At 52.8% G+C, this 14,910-nt stretch overlaps 7 protein-coding genes across 7 annotated transcripts; 2 read left to right on the top strand and 5 right to left on the bottom strand.

Annotated features, from left to right (window-relative positions):
• Positions 1-76: 76 nt before the first annotated feature.
• alp1-1 (Alkaline protease 1) lies at positions 77-1,445 on the top strand (the record flags this gene model as incomplete). The annotated part of the gene is made up of 3 exons (XM_037327943.1): positions 77-394; positions 455-899; positions 970-1,445. The coding sequence occupies 3 exons, from the start codon at positions 77-79 to the stop codon at positions 1,443-1,445; spliced, it is 1,239 nt and encodes a 412-aa protein (XP_037174526.1).
• Positions 1,446-1,592: 147 nt separating this feature from the next.
• apdF-5 (Aspyridones efflux protein apdF) lies at positions 1,593-3,116 on the bottom strand (the record flags this gene model as incomplete). Its single annotated transcript, XM_037327942.1, has 4 exons — positions 1,593-2,150; positions 2,200-2,782; positions 2,835-2,868; positions 2,930-3,116. The coding sequence occupies 4 exons, from the start codon at positions 3,114-3,116 to the stop codon at positions 1,593-1,595; spliced, it is 1,362 nt and encodes a 453-aa protein (XP_037174789.1).
• Positions 3,117-3,736: 620 nt separating this feature from the next.
• On the bottom strand, positions 3,737-4,946 carry CGCA056_v012697 (uncharacterized protein; the record flags this gene model as incomplete). Its single annotated transcript, XM_037327941.1, has 4 exons — positions 3,737-3,866; positions 3,929-4,351; positions 4,401-4,604; positions 4,657-4,946. 4 exons carry the CDS (start codon positions 4,944-4,946, stop codon positions 3,737-3,739), a joined length of 1,047 nt encoding a protein of 348 aa, XP_037174533.1.
• Positions 4,947-5,791: 845 nt separating this feature from the next.
• Positions 5,792-6,953, bottom strand: CGCA056_v012696 (uncharacterized protein; the record flags this gene model as incomplete). The annotated part of the gene is made up of 3 exons (XM_037327940.1): positions 5,792-6,052; positions 6,132-6,636; positions 6,781-6,953. The coding sequence occupies 3 exons, from the start codon at positions 6,951-6,953 to the stop codon at positions 5,792-5,794; spliced, it is 939 nt and encodes a 312-aa protein (XP_037174534.1).
• A 2,687-nt stretch (positions 6,954-9,640) lies between these two features.
• CGCA056_v012695 (uncharacterized protein) lies at positions 9,641-11,512 on the top strand (the record flags this gene model as incomplete). Its single annotated transcript, XM_037327939.1, has 1 exon — positions 9,641-11,512. One exon carries the CDS (start codon positions 9,641-9,643, stop codon positions 11,510-11,512), a length of 1,872 nt encoding a protein of 623 aa, XP_037174531.1.
• Positions 11,513-11,679: 167 nt separating this feature from the next.
• gloB (Hydroxyacylglutathione hydrolase) lies at positions 11,680-12,663 on the bottom strand (the record flags this gene model as incomplete). Its single annotated transcript, XM_037327938.1, has 1 exon — positions 11,680-12,663. The coding sequence occupies one exon, from the start codon at positions 12,661-12,663 to the stop codon at positions 11,680-11,682; it is 984 nt and encodes a 327-aa protein (XP_037174532.1).
• Positions 12,664-13,426: 763 nt separating this feature from the next.
• nadA-1 (NADH-dependent flavin oxidoreductase nadA) lies at positions 13,427-14,836 on the bottom strand (the record flags this gene model as incomplete). Its single annotated transcript, XM_037327937.1, has 4 exons — positions 13,427-13,471; positions 13,536-13,880; positions 13,937-14,604; positions 14,659-14,836. 4 exons carry the CDS (start codon positions 14,834-14,836, stop codon positions 13,427-13,429), a joined length of 1,236 nt encoding a protein of 411 aa, XP_037174529.1.
• Positions 14,837-14,910: the final 74 nt, after the last annotated feature.

The raw sequence follows: 14,910 nt of genomic DNA, 5'->3' as shown, positions 1-14,910 counted from the left end.
CCTCAACATCCAAACACTGCTTGCACCTCCTTGCTTCCCCGACTTCAAAGTTCTCAAGATCCCATTGAGAACAATGATGAACGACCGCAAGATCTCGGCCCTCTTGGTCGCTCTAGCCTCTCTCGGTCCCGCCAATGCCGTGTTTGGGTTCGACATGGCCGGGGTCGATGAGCCGATCGACGTCAAGGACCGGTATATCGTCACTTTCTCGCCCAACATCTCGGAGGCGGGTATCGAATCCCACTTGGGCTGGGTGGACACGATGCACGCGCGCAGTCTCACTCGTCGGGACACCACCGGCTTCGAAGACCGACTGGACGTGGGCGACGACTTCCACGCCTACATCGGCCACTACGATGAAGCGACTGTCGAAGAGCTGAGGAACAACCCTGACGTTGGAAACCCTGAATTACACATAAGCAAAAATTCTCCTTGAACTAACCAGTCGTGCTAGGTGGCATACGTCGAAGAGGACAGTGTCGTCTCCATTGCGACAGTCAAAACGCAGGCGAGGGCCGGATGGGCTCTGCACAGCATGGCGAACCGCGGACAGAGCAGAAAAACGCAATACTTATACCACGACTCTGCCGGAGAGGGCACGTACGCGTACGTGATTGACAACGGCATCGACATCAATAACCCCGAGTTCGAAGGCCGCGCAGAGCACGGATATAGCGCACATGGCCACAAAGTGAGCCACTTCCACGGCACCACAGTGGCCGGCATCATCGGCAGCAAGACGTACGGCGTTGCCAAGAAGGGCAACCTTGTTTCCGTACAGCCTTTCGGCGGTACGGGAGGCAAGATGAGTGACGTGTTAAGAGCCCTCGAGTGGGCGGTCAAGAACGCAACGGAGACTCCAGAGCGAAAGGGGCGCTCGGTGATCAACATGTCTATGTGTAAGACTTTCTCGCTCTGCCACAGCGTGGCTTTTTATGTGCAGATTCAGAATCTAACGGGAGTTCTCAGCGGCTGAGGTGAAAGATAACAATCAGCATGCCATGGCTATCAGCCGTCTTGTGAAGACCGCCGTTGAGCAAGGCGTCCACGTGGTCGTCTGCGCCGGTAACGACAACCAGGACGCCAGAAAGGAAGTGCCCGCCGGCCTCCCGTATGCAATCACCGTCGGCGGCATTACTGAGAACTGGAGATGGTGGCGTCATTCAAACTATGGCCCGGAAGTCGACGTCAGCGCTCCCGCAGAAAACGTGATGACCACTGGGCTTAAAGGCGCAACAGTCCAACAGACCGGAACATCGTTCGCCTCTCCTCATGTCGCCGGCCTCGCCATGTATCTCCTGGGGAAGGAGAGTGCCAACAACATCATACTGAGCTCACCTGAGGATCTGAAACGTCGCATCGTGGCCATGTCTACCAAGAATAAGATCAAGGGCATGGAGCGTACTACACCGAACAGGATTGCATTCAACGGAGCCGGGCAGTGATTGAACAGTGGGGTTGTTGGGGTACTGTGCGCTTTACACGCAGCTGGTAAAGATGATGCAACTTAGTGCTTATTAGTTAGAATGATCTGGATAGTCAATTTGATTCTATTGGCACCGCGAGGTCTGCAACCGTCTGCCCTGACCAGCTCATACCTTCACCCATGCAATTGCGCCCACGCCCATCTTCCTCGTCTTGCACACCCTAGCCGCGAGGACGCACGTCATGCCAAGAAGGAGACATGTTCCCGCAAACCCTTGGGCGCCAGAGTACTTCCCTCCTTGCGCGTCGATGATCGCACCGGCGATCGGAGATCCCGTCAAACTTGCGAAACTGACGACAGTGAAGACCATGCCCATCCGCGTGCCTTGCTTCTGAGGGTCCGCGGTCAAGCTGCTCAGCACCGCCGGGAACAGCGCCTGCACGCCGCCGACTGCGAAGCCGTAAAACACTGCCCACACGTACAGCCCTGTGAGGCTAGCAACGCCCATCCAGCAGTACATGATGGTGCCAGTCATGAAGGCCATCGGGGCAAAGATGTTGATTGTGCCAATCATGTCGCCGATCTGGCTCGGTATGATTCTGCCAAAGGCACCGACGCCGTTGAGGACTAGTAGTAGGTCCAGGGAGTCGGTGAAGGAGAGGCCCATGATGTCGCGGGAGAAGGCTGCGAGGTAGTGGAAGGCAAAGTAGATTCCCCAGAAGCACTGTCGCGTTATCAGCTTGAGTTGATAAGAAGGAAGCCGTACGTCTTACCATGAAAGCTCCGACTGCGTAGAAGCTGTACTCGGACTCCTTGAAGGCTGCCCACTCGACCAGAGGTGCGGCCTGACGGGGAGGTATCCTGGTCTTGATGAGAAGCCCGGCGATGGCTAGAGTGACCAGCTGGATCAAGGCTATTGTTCGCATTGTCCACCCAAGTCCAATCTGGGGCAAGAGCTGTCGGACCATGCTCGGGAATGCCAGGCCGCCTACCGTTGCGCCCGCGGCGGTGATACCGAATGCAAGTGAGCGGCGCTTGGCGAAATACGTGGACGTGACTGCCATGGTTGGGCAGAAGAGACATCCATTGCCGAGGCCAAGACATATTCCCTGCGCGAGAAAGAACTGCCAGTATGTGGTGCAGAACGAGGCGGCAACCATACCGAGCACAACCAGAAAGAAGCCGACGATGAAGAGGGGCCGGAAGAAACCCATGTCAGTCCAGCGGCCGGTGAAGGTGCCGACAAAGAACAGCAGGAAAACCTCGAAGGAACCAATCCATGATACGTCGGATGGCGAACGATCAAATAGAGTTGTGAAGTATGGTTGGAAGACGCCGAAAGAGTTGGCCACGCCCCTAGTATCATTAGTGAGTCCGAGTTTGCAGCAAATTTTAAGATAAATCTTACCATGTGTTCATCACAACAAGATGAGTGCTCGATACTGTTACTTTGTCAGCTTGGTTGCAGCCGGGAAACCATACCCAGTGGTGGCTGTGACTTACCAACCATCCACGCTCTGAGCCCTCCATCTGGTGGTACATCAACAATAGCACTCGGTCGGGACGCAACCCGGCTAAGTGTTCTATGTGAGGGAACTGTGGTAGCATCTGGCCCGATTTCAACAGGAACGTCACCCGAGACCGCGGACGCGGCACTGGGTGTGCTTTCTGAGTGCGACTTTTCCTGCATGATGCGCGAATGGACAGGCCCAGGTGCAGCAGTTGGCGTGCGTGAGGCTCAACTCAAATGGTTTCTCAACACCAAACTTTATTTCCCACGATCACAGTTCACAGGAACGCTAAAAGTTTGCAACTGCAACTTGACCGGGGTCCAGACTGCGGGCGGCTCTCGTTGTTGAAGGGGTTCCCCGCATCAAGGTCTTATGTTCGTTTTCCGATTTCCCGACTTCGGCCTAATTTGGGGCGGGAAGAAACCTGTTCGCCGGAAGTTACTGTTTTTGGGTCGGAAAAGGCATTGAGGTCCAATTATTTAACAGTCATGACTCCTGACCGATCGTTTCAATTATCAATGGGATTCCTTAGAAATGCCATTTACAGTGGCGGTCTAGCTCAGCGTGTTCGTGGAAGCTCTACTGGCACGAATGCCGCGGGCATCGGGGGGTAATCGGCCGACTAGGTCTCACCGGAAGTCGGGCCGGAGCCGGATCCGGGGCAAGTCGATCCACCAATTACAGGGGCATCCGTCGTCCATGCCGTCAAAAGAAGCGGAAATGCAACAACTACTGATGGGAATATTTTGTGACAAATATCATTTCTTTGCCATGCTATAACTAACAGACGGTCTATCGATCAGTATGGCTTGACACCGGCAAGCTTCAGCAACTTATCCGTGATCTCAGGCTTCTCAAATGGCTCTGATCGGTACTTTGGGCAAACCTCGCCATTCCTCTTTGGCTTGTCCTGTGAAGGGCGGATATTGCTGTCGGCTGTCAGCTAATGCAAGATCGGGAGCCCAACCGAGCAATGCAGGAAAGAACTCACCAATGAGGCCAATGCGTGGTCCCATACCAGTTCTCGAAACAAAACTTCTTCGCCTCAAGGGCCTCGTCCGTCGCGAACTTGCGCGGGGTCATGCAGATGTACTGCACGTGTCTGATCTGGTCGCCCTCCGGGAAGCGGGCGTAGTGCATCGTACGCGAGTCCCAGAGGACGAAGTCGCCGGGTTCCATGTTGACCTTGAACAGCTCGCAGCCCTTGCTCTCGAACCACTTGACGTCCTTCTCGCTGAAGAGGAAGAGGTCCATGAACTTGATCTCGGGGGGCGGGGCGTCTTCGTGGTCGGCGGACTCGCGCTTGTGGGCGAAGAACTCGTCAAAAAGCTTGGCGGAGCCCCTCATGAGCATGAGCCCACCGTCTTTGGGACCGTTGGGGGCGAAGTTGAGGAGACCCTGAACGGCTTGCATTCTGATATGTGTGAGAGACGTCACTAGGATATAAGATTGGCTCAACTCACCCTTTCCTCTCGGGGTTCTGATCGCAATGCGGCCAAGGGCTCCAGGTAATGTCTTTGCGGTTCGGCATAGAGATGTTCATGCCGTCGAATGAAGTGATGAGCTCGTTGGTTTCCCAGAGCTTCTCAAACACTTCGATAATCTTGTGTTCCATGCGGGCTTCCCATGCCATCTTTTCGTGGGATGCGCCGTATGCGGAGTACATACTGTTCATGGGGTCAACATTGCGAGTTTGGCTTTTGTGATGTAAACACTCACCCTCCCTTGAAGCTCACAGGGAGATGATCAGCAGTCCATGTCGAAGGGTCCTTGTCGTCAAAACCAAGCTCAAACTTCTTCAACCACTCAATCTGCTTATCGCAATAGTACTGAGCTCGTTCCGGGCTGATGACGTTCTTGATGACTACACAGCCGTTCTTATGAAACTCGTCGCGCCAGTCTCCGTATTGCTTGTCAGTGTCAAATGTGACTAGATCTTTGGTCTCGAATTGAGTGGCAAAGGTCCGCTTGACCTCGGTGTCGGTCACTGTCTGCGTCTCCGTGGCCATGTTTGTGAAGTGAAACTGATATGTCCTACAATCGGGAAAGGCTCCAGGAACTCGTTGATGGGATTGCAATGAGAACGTAGGAAGGGCGTGAGAATCGACAGTTTGAATCTTTCACTTCGCAGCGAGGAAGACGTCTGTTATAAGCCACCAGCTTCATTTCATTGTCGCTTTGAAGGTCTCATGTCGGCCCTAGTGACCATACGTAAGCCCCCGAAGGTACGTGTTCGTGGTGCCGAGCCCCGTTCGGGGAAGGTCTGGGCCGGGCCGGGTTGTCGGTTCGGTTCGGTTCGGGAGTCGTGTGTGGGCGAGTAGCGCGTTATCGATCCCCCATCCGGGGCAAAGAGGCCGGCATAAAGTCTTTGGAGACTGATGTGATCCCACGCGGGGTAAATAACGGGGATCAGGATAGTATAAAGAAGAACAACGTCGTGTGGTAGCGGAGACTACCCCTATCGTGCATAGATCTTCTCACATTCCCGGGACGGAAGCGCTTGACGCAACAGCTGAAAGGTAGACACCTGGTAACCGAATGAATGGATTCCTGCTCCTACAGGATGGCCCCTACCGTCTGTTCTAAGCGCATTTGAAAAATGTTTCACGGCCATCCAAACATGATAGGAAGCGGCGTAAGGTGGCAATCATAGCCAGTCATGGCATATATCGTGTTCTATTTAATTCCAGGTGGTCTTGCACCATTCAGAGTCTTCTCCAGGAACAGATGTCCACAAGTCGACAGTCTGGAAAGAACGACAGTCTGGAAACAAAGGAGAATACAATTAGAATAGATGAGAGCCGTCCAAAGGTTTCGTACCCGTGATCGTTGACAGATTTTCCTAAGATGTGGTTTATGTTCGATCTTCCCAAACACGCCCCTCATCTTCTTCTTCCTGGTAATGCAGCCTTGACAACCCGTATGCGTTGTTAGAAGCCAACGTGTAGAGAAGCATCAGAGCCGCGAACGTAGTCCAGATAGCGAGGATAGTGTCGATGATCCCAACGTAAGCCGAGCCCCACCAAACCATCGCCAACGACAGCACGGTGGTGATAAAGCCCCAAATTCTAGCAACGAGCCAAAGGGATACTGCGATAAGAAAAATGGTGGCAGCCTAATGAAAATAAATAAGTTAGTAAAAAGAGTTCATCTGCAAACTATCTAGTCGTTCGTTTCATCAGAAAGCCTCTCACCTTCTGAACAGGGCTACCCCTGGCCTTTCTCTGAGCCTGAAAAGCATAGATCGTCATGCCGACGGCAGCGATCAGAAACATGCAGTTAACGCTAGCTGACATATACTCATAAGCTAATAACAACCTAATGGCGTTGTCCCAATCTCCTCGCACGTAGCGATCCCTCCTTGGTAGAACCTTGAACATGATCTGAGAGGCGATATAGCAGCAGAAGACTGCTACCTCTACGAGAGCAATCAGAGCTGACCCGCCAAATACTACCTTTCTGCCCACGGAAAAGGTCCTGGAGTCATCGGTCGTGGTACTGCCACGGAGCTGAGCCAGCGCGTGGGCGAGGAAAAAAAAGGCAAGAAGAAGGGCGACTTGGCCCAGTGTGCTAAGCAGCGAGCCGACAATATGAATGTAGGGAGTAGTATAATCAGGGCCAAAATAACCCCTGCCGTCTTGCCGCTGGGAGTACTCGACCGCGTAGATAATCCAGCAGACGAGAATGAGAAGCTGGGATCTTTTGAAAATCGACAAAGTCAGCATCTTATCGACCGAAGGAGGCTACGCCACGCGTGTTCGAGCAGATGCCCCGTGAGCTTGTATGACATATAGCCCGCAATGCCGAACACTGCCCACTTAAAAATGAAAAGAAGACACTCACATGCTCCAGAGTCCTAAGGCTGCTTTGGTGAAGTCGACCCATCGGCGCGTGGGGTCATGCTTGGCTCCGAGTTTACGAAGAGCAACAGCAGAGACCCCCAAGGCCGGGAGGATGACTAGTCCGGATAGGACACTTCGGACTATGTATCCTGTTATGTACGGTTGCCAGTCCATGTTGAATTCTCTCGCTCGATTCGTATTATGTCGTGGTATATTAAGAATTAAGGAATTATGGTGTTGCAGTGAGAAGCTAGTCGAACTTTGGGTTGTTGCCGAGGCGATCTTAAATTGTAATGGAGCAATAAAGTCACAGAGGACCGGGTCGACAACAAGCTTAAGTATTACCCCAAATCAAAATCAAACATGTGAGCCCACGATCTTGGCGATTCACCATCCAGCCATGGACCAATGTGCTGTCGGTTCGAGCCGGTCTCTCACCCTGGCCGGGCGACTGCTGTGCCGCCTCAGCCCCTGTCCTTATAGGCTTCAGCCCCGTGGAGATGGACCAGGCTAGACTGAGTTGGGCAGCATACAGCGCTTCGGGGCACACTGCCAAGGAAAAATCGATGGCAAGAGCCTGTAATCGCCAAAGAAAATGTGCAAAAGAAATATCATCGCCCTATGCGGTTGGTTACCCGCACACGGCCCGCTTCAATCGTGGGGCGGGCGCAAAGCTGCGCCCCTCAAACAACCAGTTGAATCGGAAGCGACTCCAAAAATGCAGGCAGCAGTCAGATGTTACTCGGAAAACACCACTTGAGAAAGTGACTGCCTGACAGAGTTCCATGATGTTGAAATAAGGTTGTGGTTCTAGTGAGTCGGGTCCCGAGCCACGTGCGCAGGATCGTCTATCGATTGTACTTGGGCTGCTACGTTGCCCGGGTACCGGAGATTGAAAGGCTGCCTTTCATTTTGTGGGCAGCAAGTCTGATATCAAGCTTATCAGTTCTTGCATCTGAATCGAGGTGAATGAGGCTTACGGCACGGCTAACTCCAGTCTTTCTCACACACTTTTCTCAAAATGCTGTTTCTAGGCTTCCCCTACTCTCACGAGCTGCTCATGGAGGCCTTCAAGCATCTCAAAATAATTCAACAAATCCTATCTTGATCTCGAGTTTGAAATTTACACGCTATCTGACCTTGGAAGCCTCGGACTGAGGACTTCACTTTTCAATGAAAAAGCCGCGTCAGGTAATCATTTTCAACACATTTCAGATGTGTCGTTGATATTAGCCAAGCCCTTATCATCGAAGCTATTCCATATTGAACTAATAAGTCACATGAAGCGGTCATTATTTGTGGTGTACAATGCGGGTTTTGTCACATAGGCGTCGCAGCCGAAGCCGATCGCTAGCCAACACGGACAAAATTCAGTTCGAGGACACCCCACGGCCTCTTAGCTCTGCAAACATGAACGTCGGACAAGTACAAGGCAGCTTGAGAAGGGCTTACCACCTGCGTGAATGATTCTGGCTAAGAGACCTAGGTATACCTACGTTAGGTCTGTTGGTGCTATTGATTTCTTGTCCATTGTCGAATTTTGCTCGTCATCATTCTGATTCTCATTACAATGGTCCCCATTGCTGTGTATGCCGACTCTCAGCCTGAATGGAGAAGGATCTGCCCACATGGCAAACCCTTTTTGGGAGCTCACCGGCTCTACTTGTGTGCGCATCGAAGAGACCTGGATCAACGACCAGATATGAGTCTTTCTGGCATACCGCAAAACCGAACGGTGGTGAGAACTCGTGCTATATGATGAAGTTGAAAGCAACAATATTCCGCGGCCAACTTGCGAGTGGAAAACAGTGCGCCTAACTTGATCCACCAAAAGAAATCCTTGTCAATTCTACATGTATAGAGGAAAGTCGAATCAACTCATGTCCAGGCTTTCTCTAGTTGTATTGGGGGTCTCAGAATAGAAGAGGCGAAAGCTGGAGTAGTGAAGGGCGATTACCGTCAATTACAGTAAGTCTCTGGACAGGCTATTATCAGCGCCCCCCTCCCTCACAACGGGAAGTTGAAGCGTGCGAGTTAGATGTTTACGCTTGTAACTCTGAATTCGGTGTCCCTCTAGAGCTGCACTACCTCCTTACTTGGTCTGAATTAAATCAGCAATGCTGTCGTGACAGCAACCGCCGTGCCGACAGTGCCGAATGGTAGTCATACATGCAGTTAGTCAAGACGCGGAATACTGATGTTACTTATCGCAACTAAGCGGCGAGAATTGACTGGACATGATTTCTATTCTTTCAGCTCTTGATCTACGCGACGCAACCTTCTCGTCATGTCTTTCAGCTGTCTGCATTCGAGTCCACGATGGAAATAGTACTTCCGCAAGCCAACTGCCATCGCTGCAAGTTGTCTTGGCTTAGTGTCAACGGTTACATCAATAAGACCATTATCGGCACACATTTTCAGGCAGATCCTCAAAAGCGGGCAAAGGCATGCTGAGTGCCGCGCCAATTGAGTCGTGGCCCGCGTCTACCCCAACATGCGGGGGAACACCAGTCAGGGGTTAGCCTGCATAAGTCCTTGGTAAACATGCCATCAGTAATTGACTGCAACCTCACCTCCGCTACCGAGGATGCGCACCAGTAGTCGACGAGTCTGAACGGTAGCAGTGGACCGCTGAGAATCACGAGATCCGCTCTATTGAGCCAAGCTGAGTTCGCCTTCGTATTCCCCACGGGGAACGATAGAGACCGCTGAGATTACCCGTTATGCCCAGCGAGTATATTAAGCAGGGATGTCCACGTCATATCGACGGGCTTTCCGTGATGTTATTAGGCTTAACAATTCTTCAAGACAACTCTCTTGGTTTCTGATCATCGTTGGCTTCAGCGTCTACCGCTAGCAAGATGTGGTTCAACGCGCAAAACTGCCAGGGTCTGGCAGCCCTCGCGCTCTCCCTGCTGTCTGCAGGAGCGAATGCTCAGGCAGTGCCTCCTGTGAACCAAGAGAAAGGAGTCTCCGCTTGGGCTTTTGATATGAGCCAAGTCACTCTCAGCAGCGGTCGCCTCTTCGACAACCAAGCCCGTACCCTCACCTACCTGAAATGGGTCGACGTCGAGCGGCTGCTTTACAACTTCCGCAAGAACCACGGTCTGTCTACGAACAACGCGCAGGCCAACGGCGGCTGGGATGCCCCCGACTTTCCTTTCCGGACGCACTTCCAAGGCCACTTCCTCAACGCCTGGGCTTTCTGCTACGCTCAGCTGCGCGACACCGAGTGCAAGGACCGGGCGACGTACTTTGCGGCCGAACTCAAGAAGTGCCAGGCAAACAATGCAAACGTCGGCTTCAATACTGGCTACCTCTCCGGATTCCCTGAATCTGAGATTACTGCTGTCGAGGACCGCAGCTTGTCCAATGGCAACGTCCCATACTATGCCATCCACAAGACCATGGCCGGCCTTCTCGATGTCTGGCGCCACATCGGTGACACCAATGCTCGCGACGTGCTTCTGGAAATGGCTGCCTGGGTCGACCTCCGCACAGGGAAGCTCACGTATGCTCAGATGCAGAACATGATGAGCACCGAGTTTGGTGGCATGAACGAAGTCATGGCGGACATCTTCCACCAGACCGGCGACCAACGGTGGCTTACAGTCGCTCAACGTTTCGACCACGCGGCCATCTTTGACCCTCTTGCGTCCAACCAAGATTCCTTGAATGGATTGCACGCGAACACGCAGGTTCCCAAGTGGATTGGGGCTTCTCGTGAGTACAAGGCCACTGGAACAGGCCGCTACCAGGACATCGCCCGCAACGCATGGAACATCACCGTCAGCGCCCATTCGTACGCCATTGGAGGCAACAGTCAGGCGGAGCACTTCAGACTTCCCAATGCCATTGCTGGATTCCTGAATTCGGATACCTGCGAGGCTTGCAACACTTACAACATGCTCAAACTAACTAGAGAGTTGTGGTTGACCAACCCGAGCGCTACTCACTACTTTGACTTCTACGAGAGAGCTCTCCTGAACCACCTTCTTGGCCAGCAGGACCCCTCGGATAGTCACGGCCACATCACGTACTTCACTCCATTAAACCCTGGCGGCCGTCGTGGTGTCGGCCCTGCTTGGGGCGGCGGTACTTGGAGTACCGACTACGACTCGTTTTGGTGTTGCCAGGGAACCGGTCTTGAGACCAACACGAAGCTGATGGACTCCATTTACTTCTACGACAACTCCGCTCTCTACGTCAACCTATTCGTCCCGTCGGTGCTTCGCTGGACTGAACGAGGTGTGACCGTCACACAGACAACTGATTTCCCCCACGGTGACACCACTACTCTCAAGGTCTCTGGTTCTGGAAAGTGGACCCTTAGAGTCCGCATTCCGTCATGGACTTCAGGCGCCCAGGTTACCGTCAACGGACAGGCTGTCACTGCGACGTCCGGCGCATATGCTGCGATTGATCGCACTTGGGCTGATGGTGACACCGTTGTCGTCACGTTGCCGATGAAGCTGCAGACTGTTGCCGCCAATGACAACCCCAGCATTGCAGCACTGGCGTTCGGCCCGGTCATTTTGAGCGGTAACTACGGCAGCGACACGCTTTCTGCTGTGCCGACTTTGGATTTGGCCTCGGTAGAGAGAAGCGGTACGACGGGTCTTGATTTCACTGCAACTGCAGGTGGAAAGACAGTAAACCTTGGCCCGTTCTACGATGCCCAGGGATTCAACTACAATGTCTACTGGTCTATCAATGGCAATCTGCCGGCCTAGAGCAATTTTTAGTGCAATCTCAGCGAGGGTACGCATGGGAAAAAAGAGCGTTTCGAGGGATTTCATGTAAATACTTCTTTGACGAGTGTGCACGTACGTATCTACAGTCAACCGAGACTAAATACATATTAAGTGGTTGATACCAGGCTTGCTACCTGCTTTCACCCTCAGATGTGCAAATCTTGACCATCCCTAGCGGCCTTAACACGCAAACATTGCGCCATCACCCGCAGATAGCGGTCGTACGCGTCGGTCCCGATGACAAACGGATGCTCGCCTCCTGCAGGTCTATGATCAAGGAGATCAAAGCTGTACAGAGACCGGTCCTGCGTCTGATGATTTGCCACAAGCGTGTCAACACCCGCCTCCCTAGCCAAATCCGCGAAGCTATGGAACGAGTTAATCTGCTTTTCCTTGTCCGTGGCAGTGCTTGGGATACCGCCTCCACCGTAGAGACCAGCTGTGTGCTCGACGCCATTGTCGTAAAGCTTGAAGATGGAGGAAAGGGTGCCAGGGGTATGGCCCGGTGTGACGTAGAACTTGATTGCCACGTTGCCGAAAGTGAGCTCGTCTCCCTCGGCAATGACTTTGTCCTTGACGGGTCCGTCATCCAGTTTGCTCAAGGTCTCCCAAGCCGGGGCTGACGCATATGTGGACGGACTGTATGTGTCTTGGAGGTACCGGGCCCCACCATAGTGATCGAAATGCTCATGGGTAATGATAAGATGCTTGATGTCGCTGCCGGAGAAGCCGAGCGCCTCCAGGCCAGGGACAAGAATCTTCTCAGCCTCTTCCGCGTTGTCCAAAGCGTCAAAGACCACCAGCCCATCTCCCGTGTCATAGGCCCATGCTGAGACGGCGCTCTGCCCAACGAAGTAGAAACGATCAAAGACCTCGCGAGGCTGGATGAATCCAGGAGTCTGAGCTGCGTTGGAAAGGACTGGGTAGACTTGACCGAGGATACATCGATGGCCGTAGTGAGCAGACAGATCTGGACCGGCAAGAGTACGAGCTTCGGCTAGCCATTTTGTAACGTTCTCCTTCTGTTCGTTGGGGAAAGTTGTGACATTGAATAGATCTGAGAGGTCAGCCTGCACTTGGCTGGCTGAGAGAATCAAGGCGCCAAATTGAACCAAAAAGCTTGGCTTCATATTTGCGGTGGACAATGATGTTGCGAGCTCACATGCAGCGTCTGGGCACTCCCAAAAAACAACTCTAGACACCTGTATTTATATCAAAGTCCCTCTAAAGTTATCTTGGTGCGTGATCCTCCGGCAAGATGAGCAAGTCTTGGCTGCGGGGTGACTTGTCGACCTACCGGAGCCAACATTCCTTTCAATGGACTGTGAGGTTACGTGCAGCCCGAAATGCCCCAACCTAAGTGGAAGGTCACAACCAAATTGGGATCCTTCACGATGATCCGAGTGACTGTTTGCGAGCAGGATAAAAATCCGGGGAACGGAAAAGTGGATTGTGCGGAGAGAATGAGGGGAAGAAGTGGCCGGCATTACCAAGCGGGAAGGGTTCCAGTCGACCATGTTCATTTGCAAATTCGGGTGAAGATGCCCGATGGTTGTAAGTGATGAATTTGCGGAGTTGAATTTGCTCGCATGCATCGTTGACCGCCGTTTGCCTTATGCAAGTCCGTTAGTTTACCGAGGATCTGGATGAAAGTCTCCTCTCTGCGATCTCCTAGCCTTTTTCATCTCCAGCGTACGGATACCTCCCGGTAAGGGGATTGACAAATCACTGGAACCAGCAAATCAAAAGCTAAAGCATCATGTCAATTCCACAAACCCACAAAGTCCTGACACGGTTTATGACTAAGTCGCAAAGAGTCTCTCTATCCACGTGGTATCACACTCTACTTCTTCTCTAACTCCAACTCCTGGGTCTATCGCTCGCTCATCCCATCTACAGCTTCAGTCCCATCTTGCGGATCTCACCTCCATACCAAGCCTACAAAGATGTGTTAGCTCGTCGCAATATTCCTGTCTGATGCGTAACGAGATGGAAAACTTACCGACTCAGCGCCAGCGCCGATGGCCTTGATTCCAAGCTTAGTAGCGATCCAAGGTGCCTCAATCTTTCTCGCGTACAGCTTGGCATCTTCATCTTTCACATCAGCAGCCAAGATGGTGTTCTTGGGCAACAAAGGGTTGAGGACTGCCGGTCTTCCAACGCCAATGATGTCACAGGATTTGCTGGAGAGAGCAGCATCCATACCCTGACGAGTTCGGAAGCCACCAGTGACCATCAGAGGAACATCTGGGAAGTCGCTGCGGATGGCCTTGGCGAACTCGAGGAAGAAGGCCTCGCGAGCCTTCGTGCGCTCGGACTTCTTCTCATCGGCGACACCAGTAGACATCTGATTCCAACGTAAGTGATGATGCTTCTCTGTTATAGACATTGTCGGTAACTTACCAAAGGATCTTCATAGGTGCCACCGCTAATCTCAAGGAAGTCAACGCCAGCGTCCGTGATCAACTTTAACTGCTCAATGCATCCAGCAAGTTCGGCTTGGGACTGGTGGTCAACCGAGTTGAACTTGATGCCGACACAGAACTCCTTCGGGACTGCGGCGCGAATAGCGCGGATGACCTCGACAACAATCTTGGCGCGTCCAGCGTATGAGCCACCGTACTCATCAGTGCGCTGGTTGATCTTCTCTGACATGAACTGAGCCAGGAGGTAGCCATGGGCGGCGTGAATCTCAACACCGGCGAAACCTGCGTCGGAAGCGAGCTTCGCTGTGAGCGCGAAGCGGCGGATCACGTCCTTGATGTCATCAATGGTCATCTCACGCGGTGTGCCGAAGAGGAGCGAGTTGATCAGACGCGGGATGAAACCATCTCCCAGGTTCAGCGGCACCGGGCTGGGGCACAATGCCTTCTCACGGAAACCACGCTTGCCAGCACCCAGGGGCGATTGACGGCCAGGGTGGTTGATCTGTACAATGGTCGGGGTGCCGTTGCGGTTGCACGCGGCAGCCCAGGACTTCCAGGCCGAGAGCATGCGCTCGTGTGGGATCGTTTCGTTGTAAGCGACATCCGAAGGTGAGCCCAGGTACTTGATATCAACCTGCACGTTGCCTGTTGTTGGTGAGCAAGTTTAGAGCTTCAATGATGACTAAACGATGTACATACCAGTCATCACGAGACCCCATTCACCCTCTGCCCATGTTGAATATGCGGTTTGCATCGCTTCGACTGGCAAACCCTCCTTGTCAGCCCAATTCTCAGCCATGGCGGCCTTCGAGAGGCGGTTCGGCAGAGTGAGGCCGCATTTTAGCGTCAATGGCTTCGCGATAGCGGTGTTTGACATGTTGACTGCTAGGTTGTGTTTCTCTGAGTTCTGTCGGGCAAGATCGCAATTGAAACTCGGAAAAGAACCTCTGT

Source organism: Colletotrichum aenigma, assembly GCF_013390185.1.
Source record: "Colletotrichum aenigma strain Cg56 chromosome Unknown KSG_Cg56_contig08, whole genome shotgun sequence".
Lineage (NCBI taxonomy): Eukaryota > Fungi > Ascomycota > Sordariomycetes > Glomerellales > Glomerellaceae > Colletotrichum > Colletotrichum aenigma.
The sequence above is the reverse complement of the archived record's forward strand: the minus strand, read 5'-3'. Positions and strand labels throughout refer to the sequence as shown.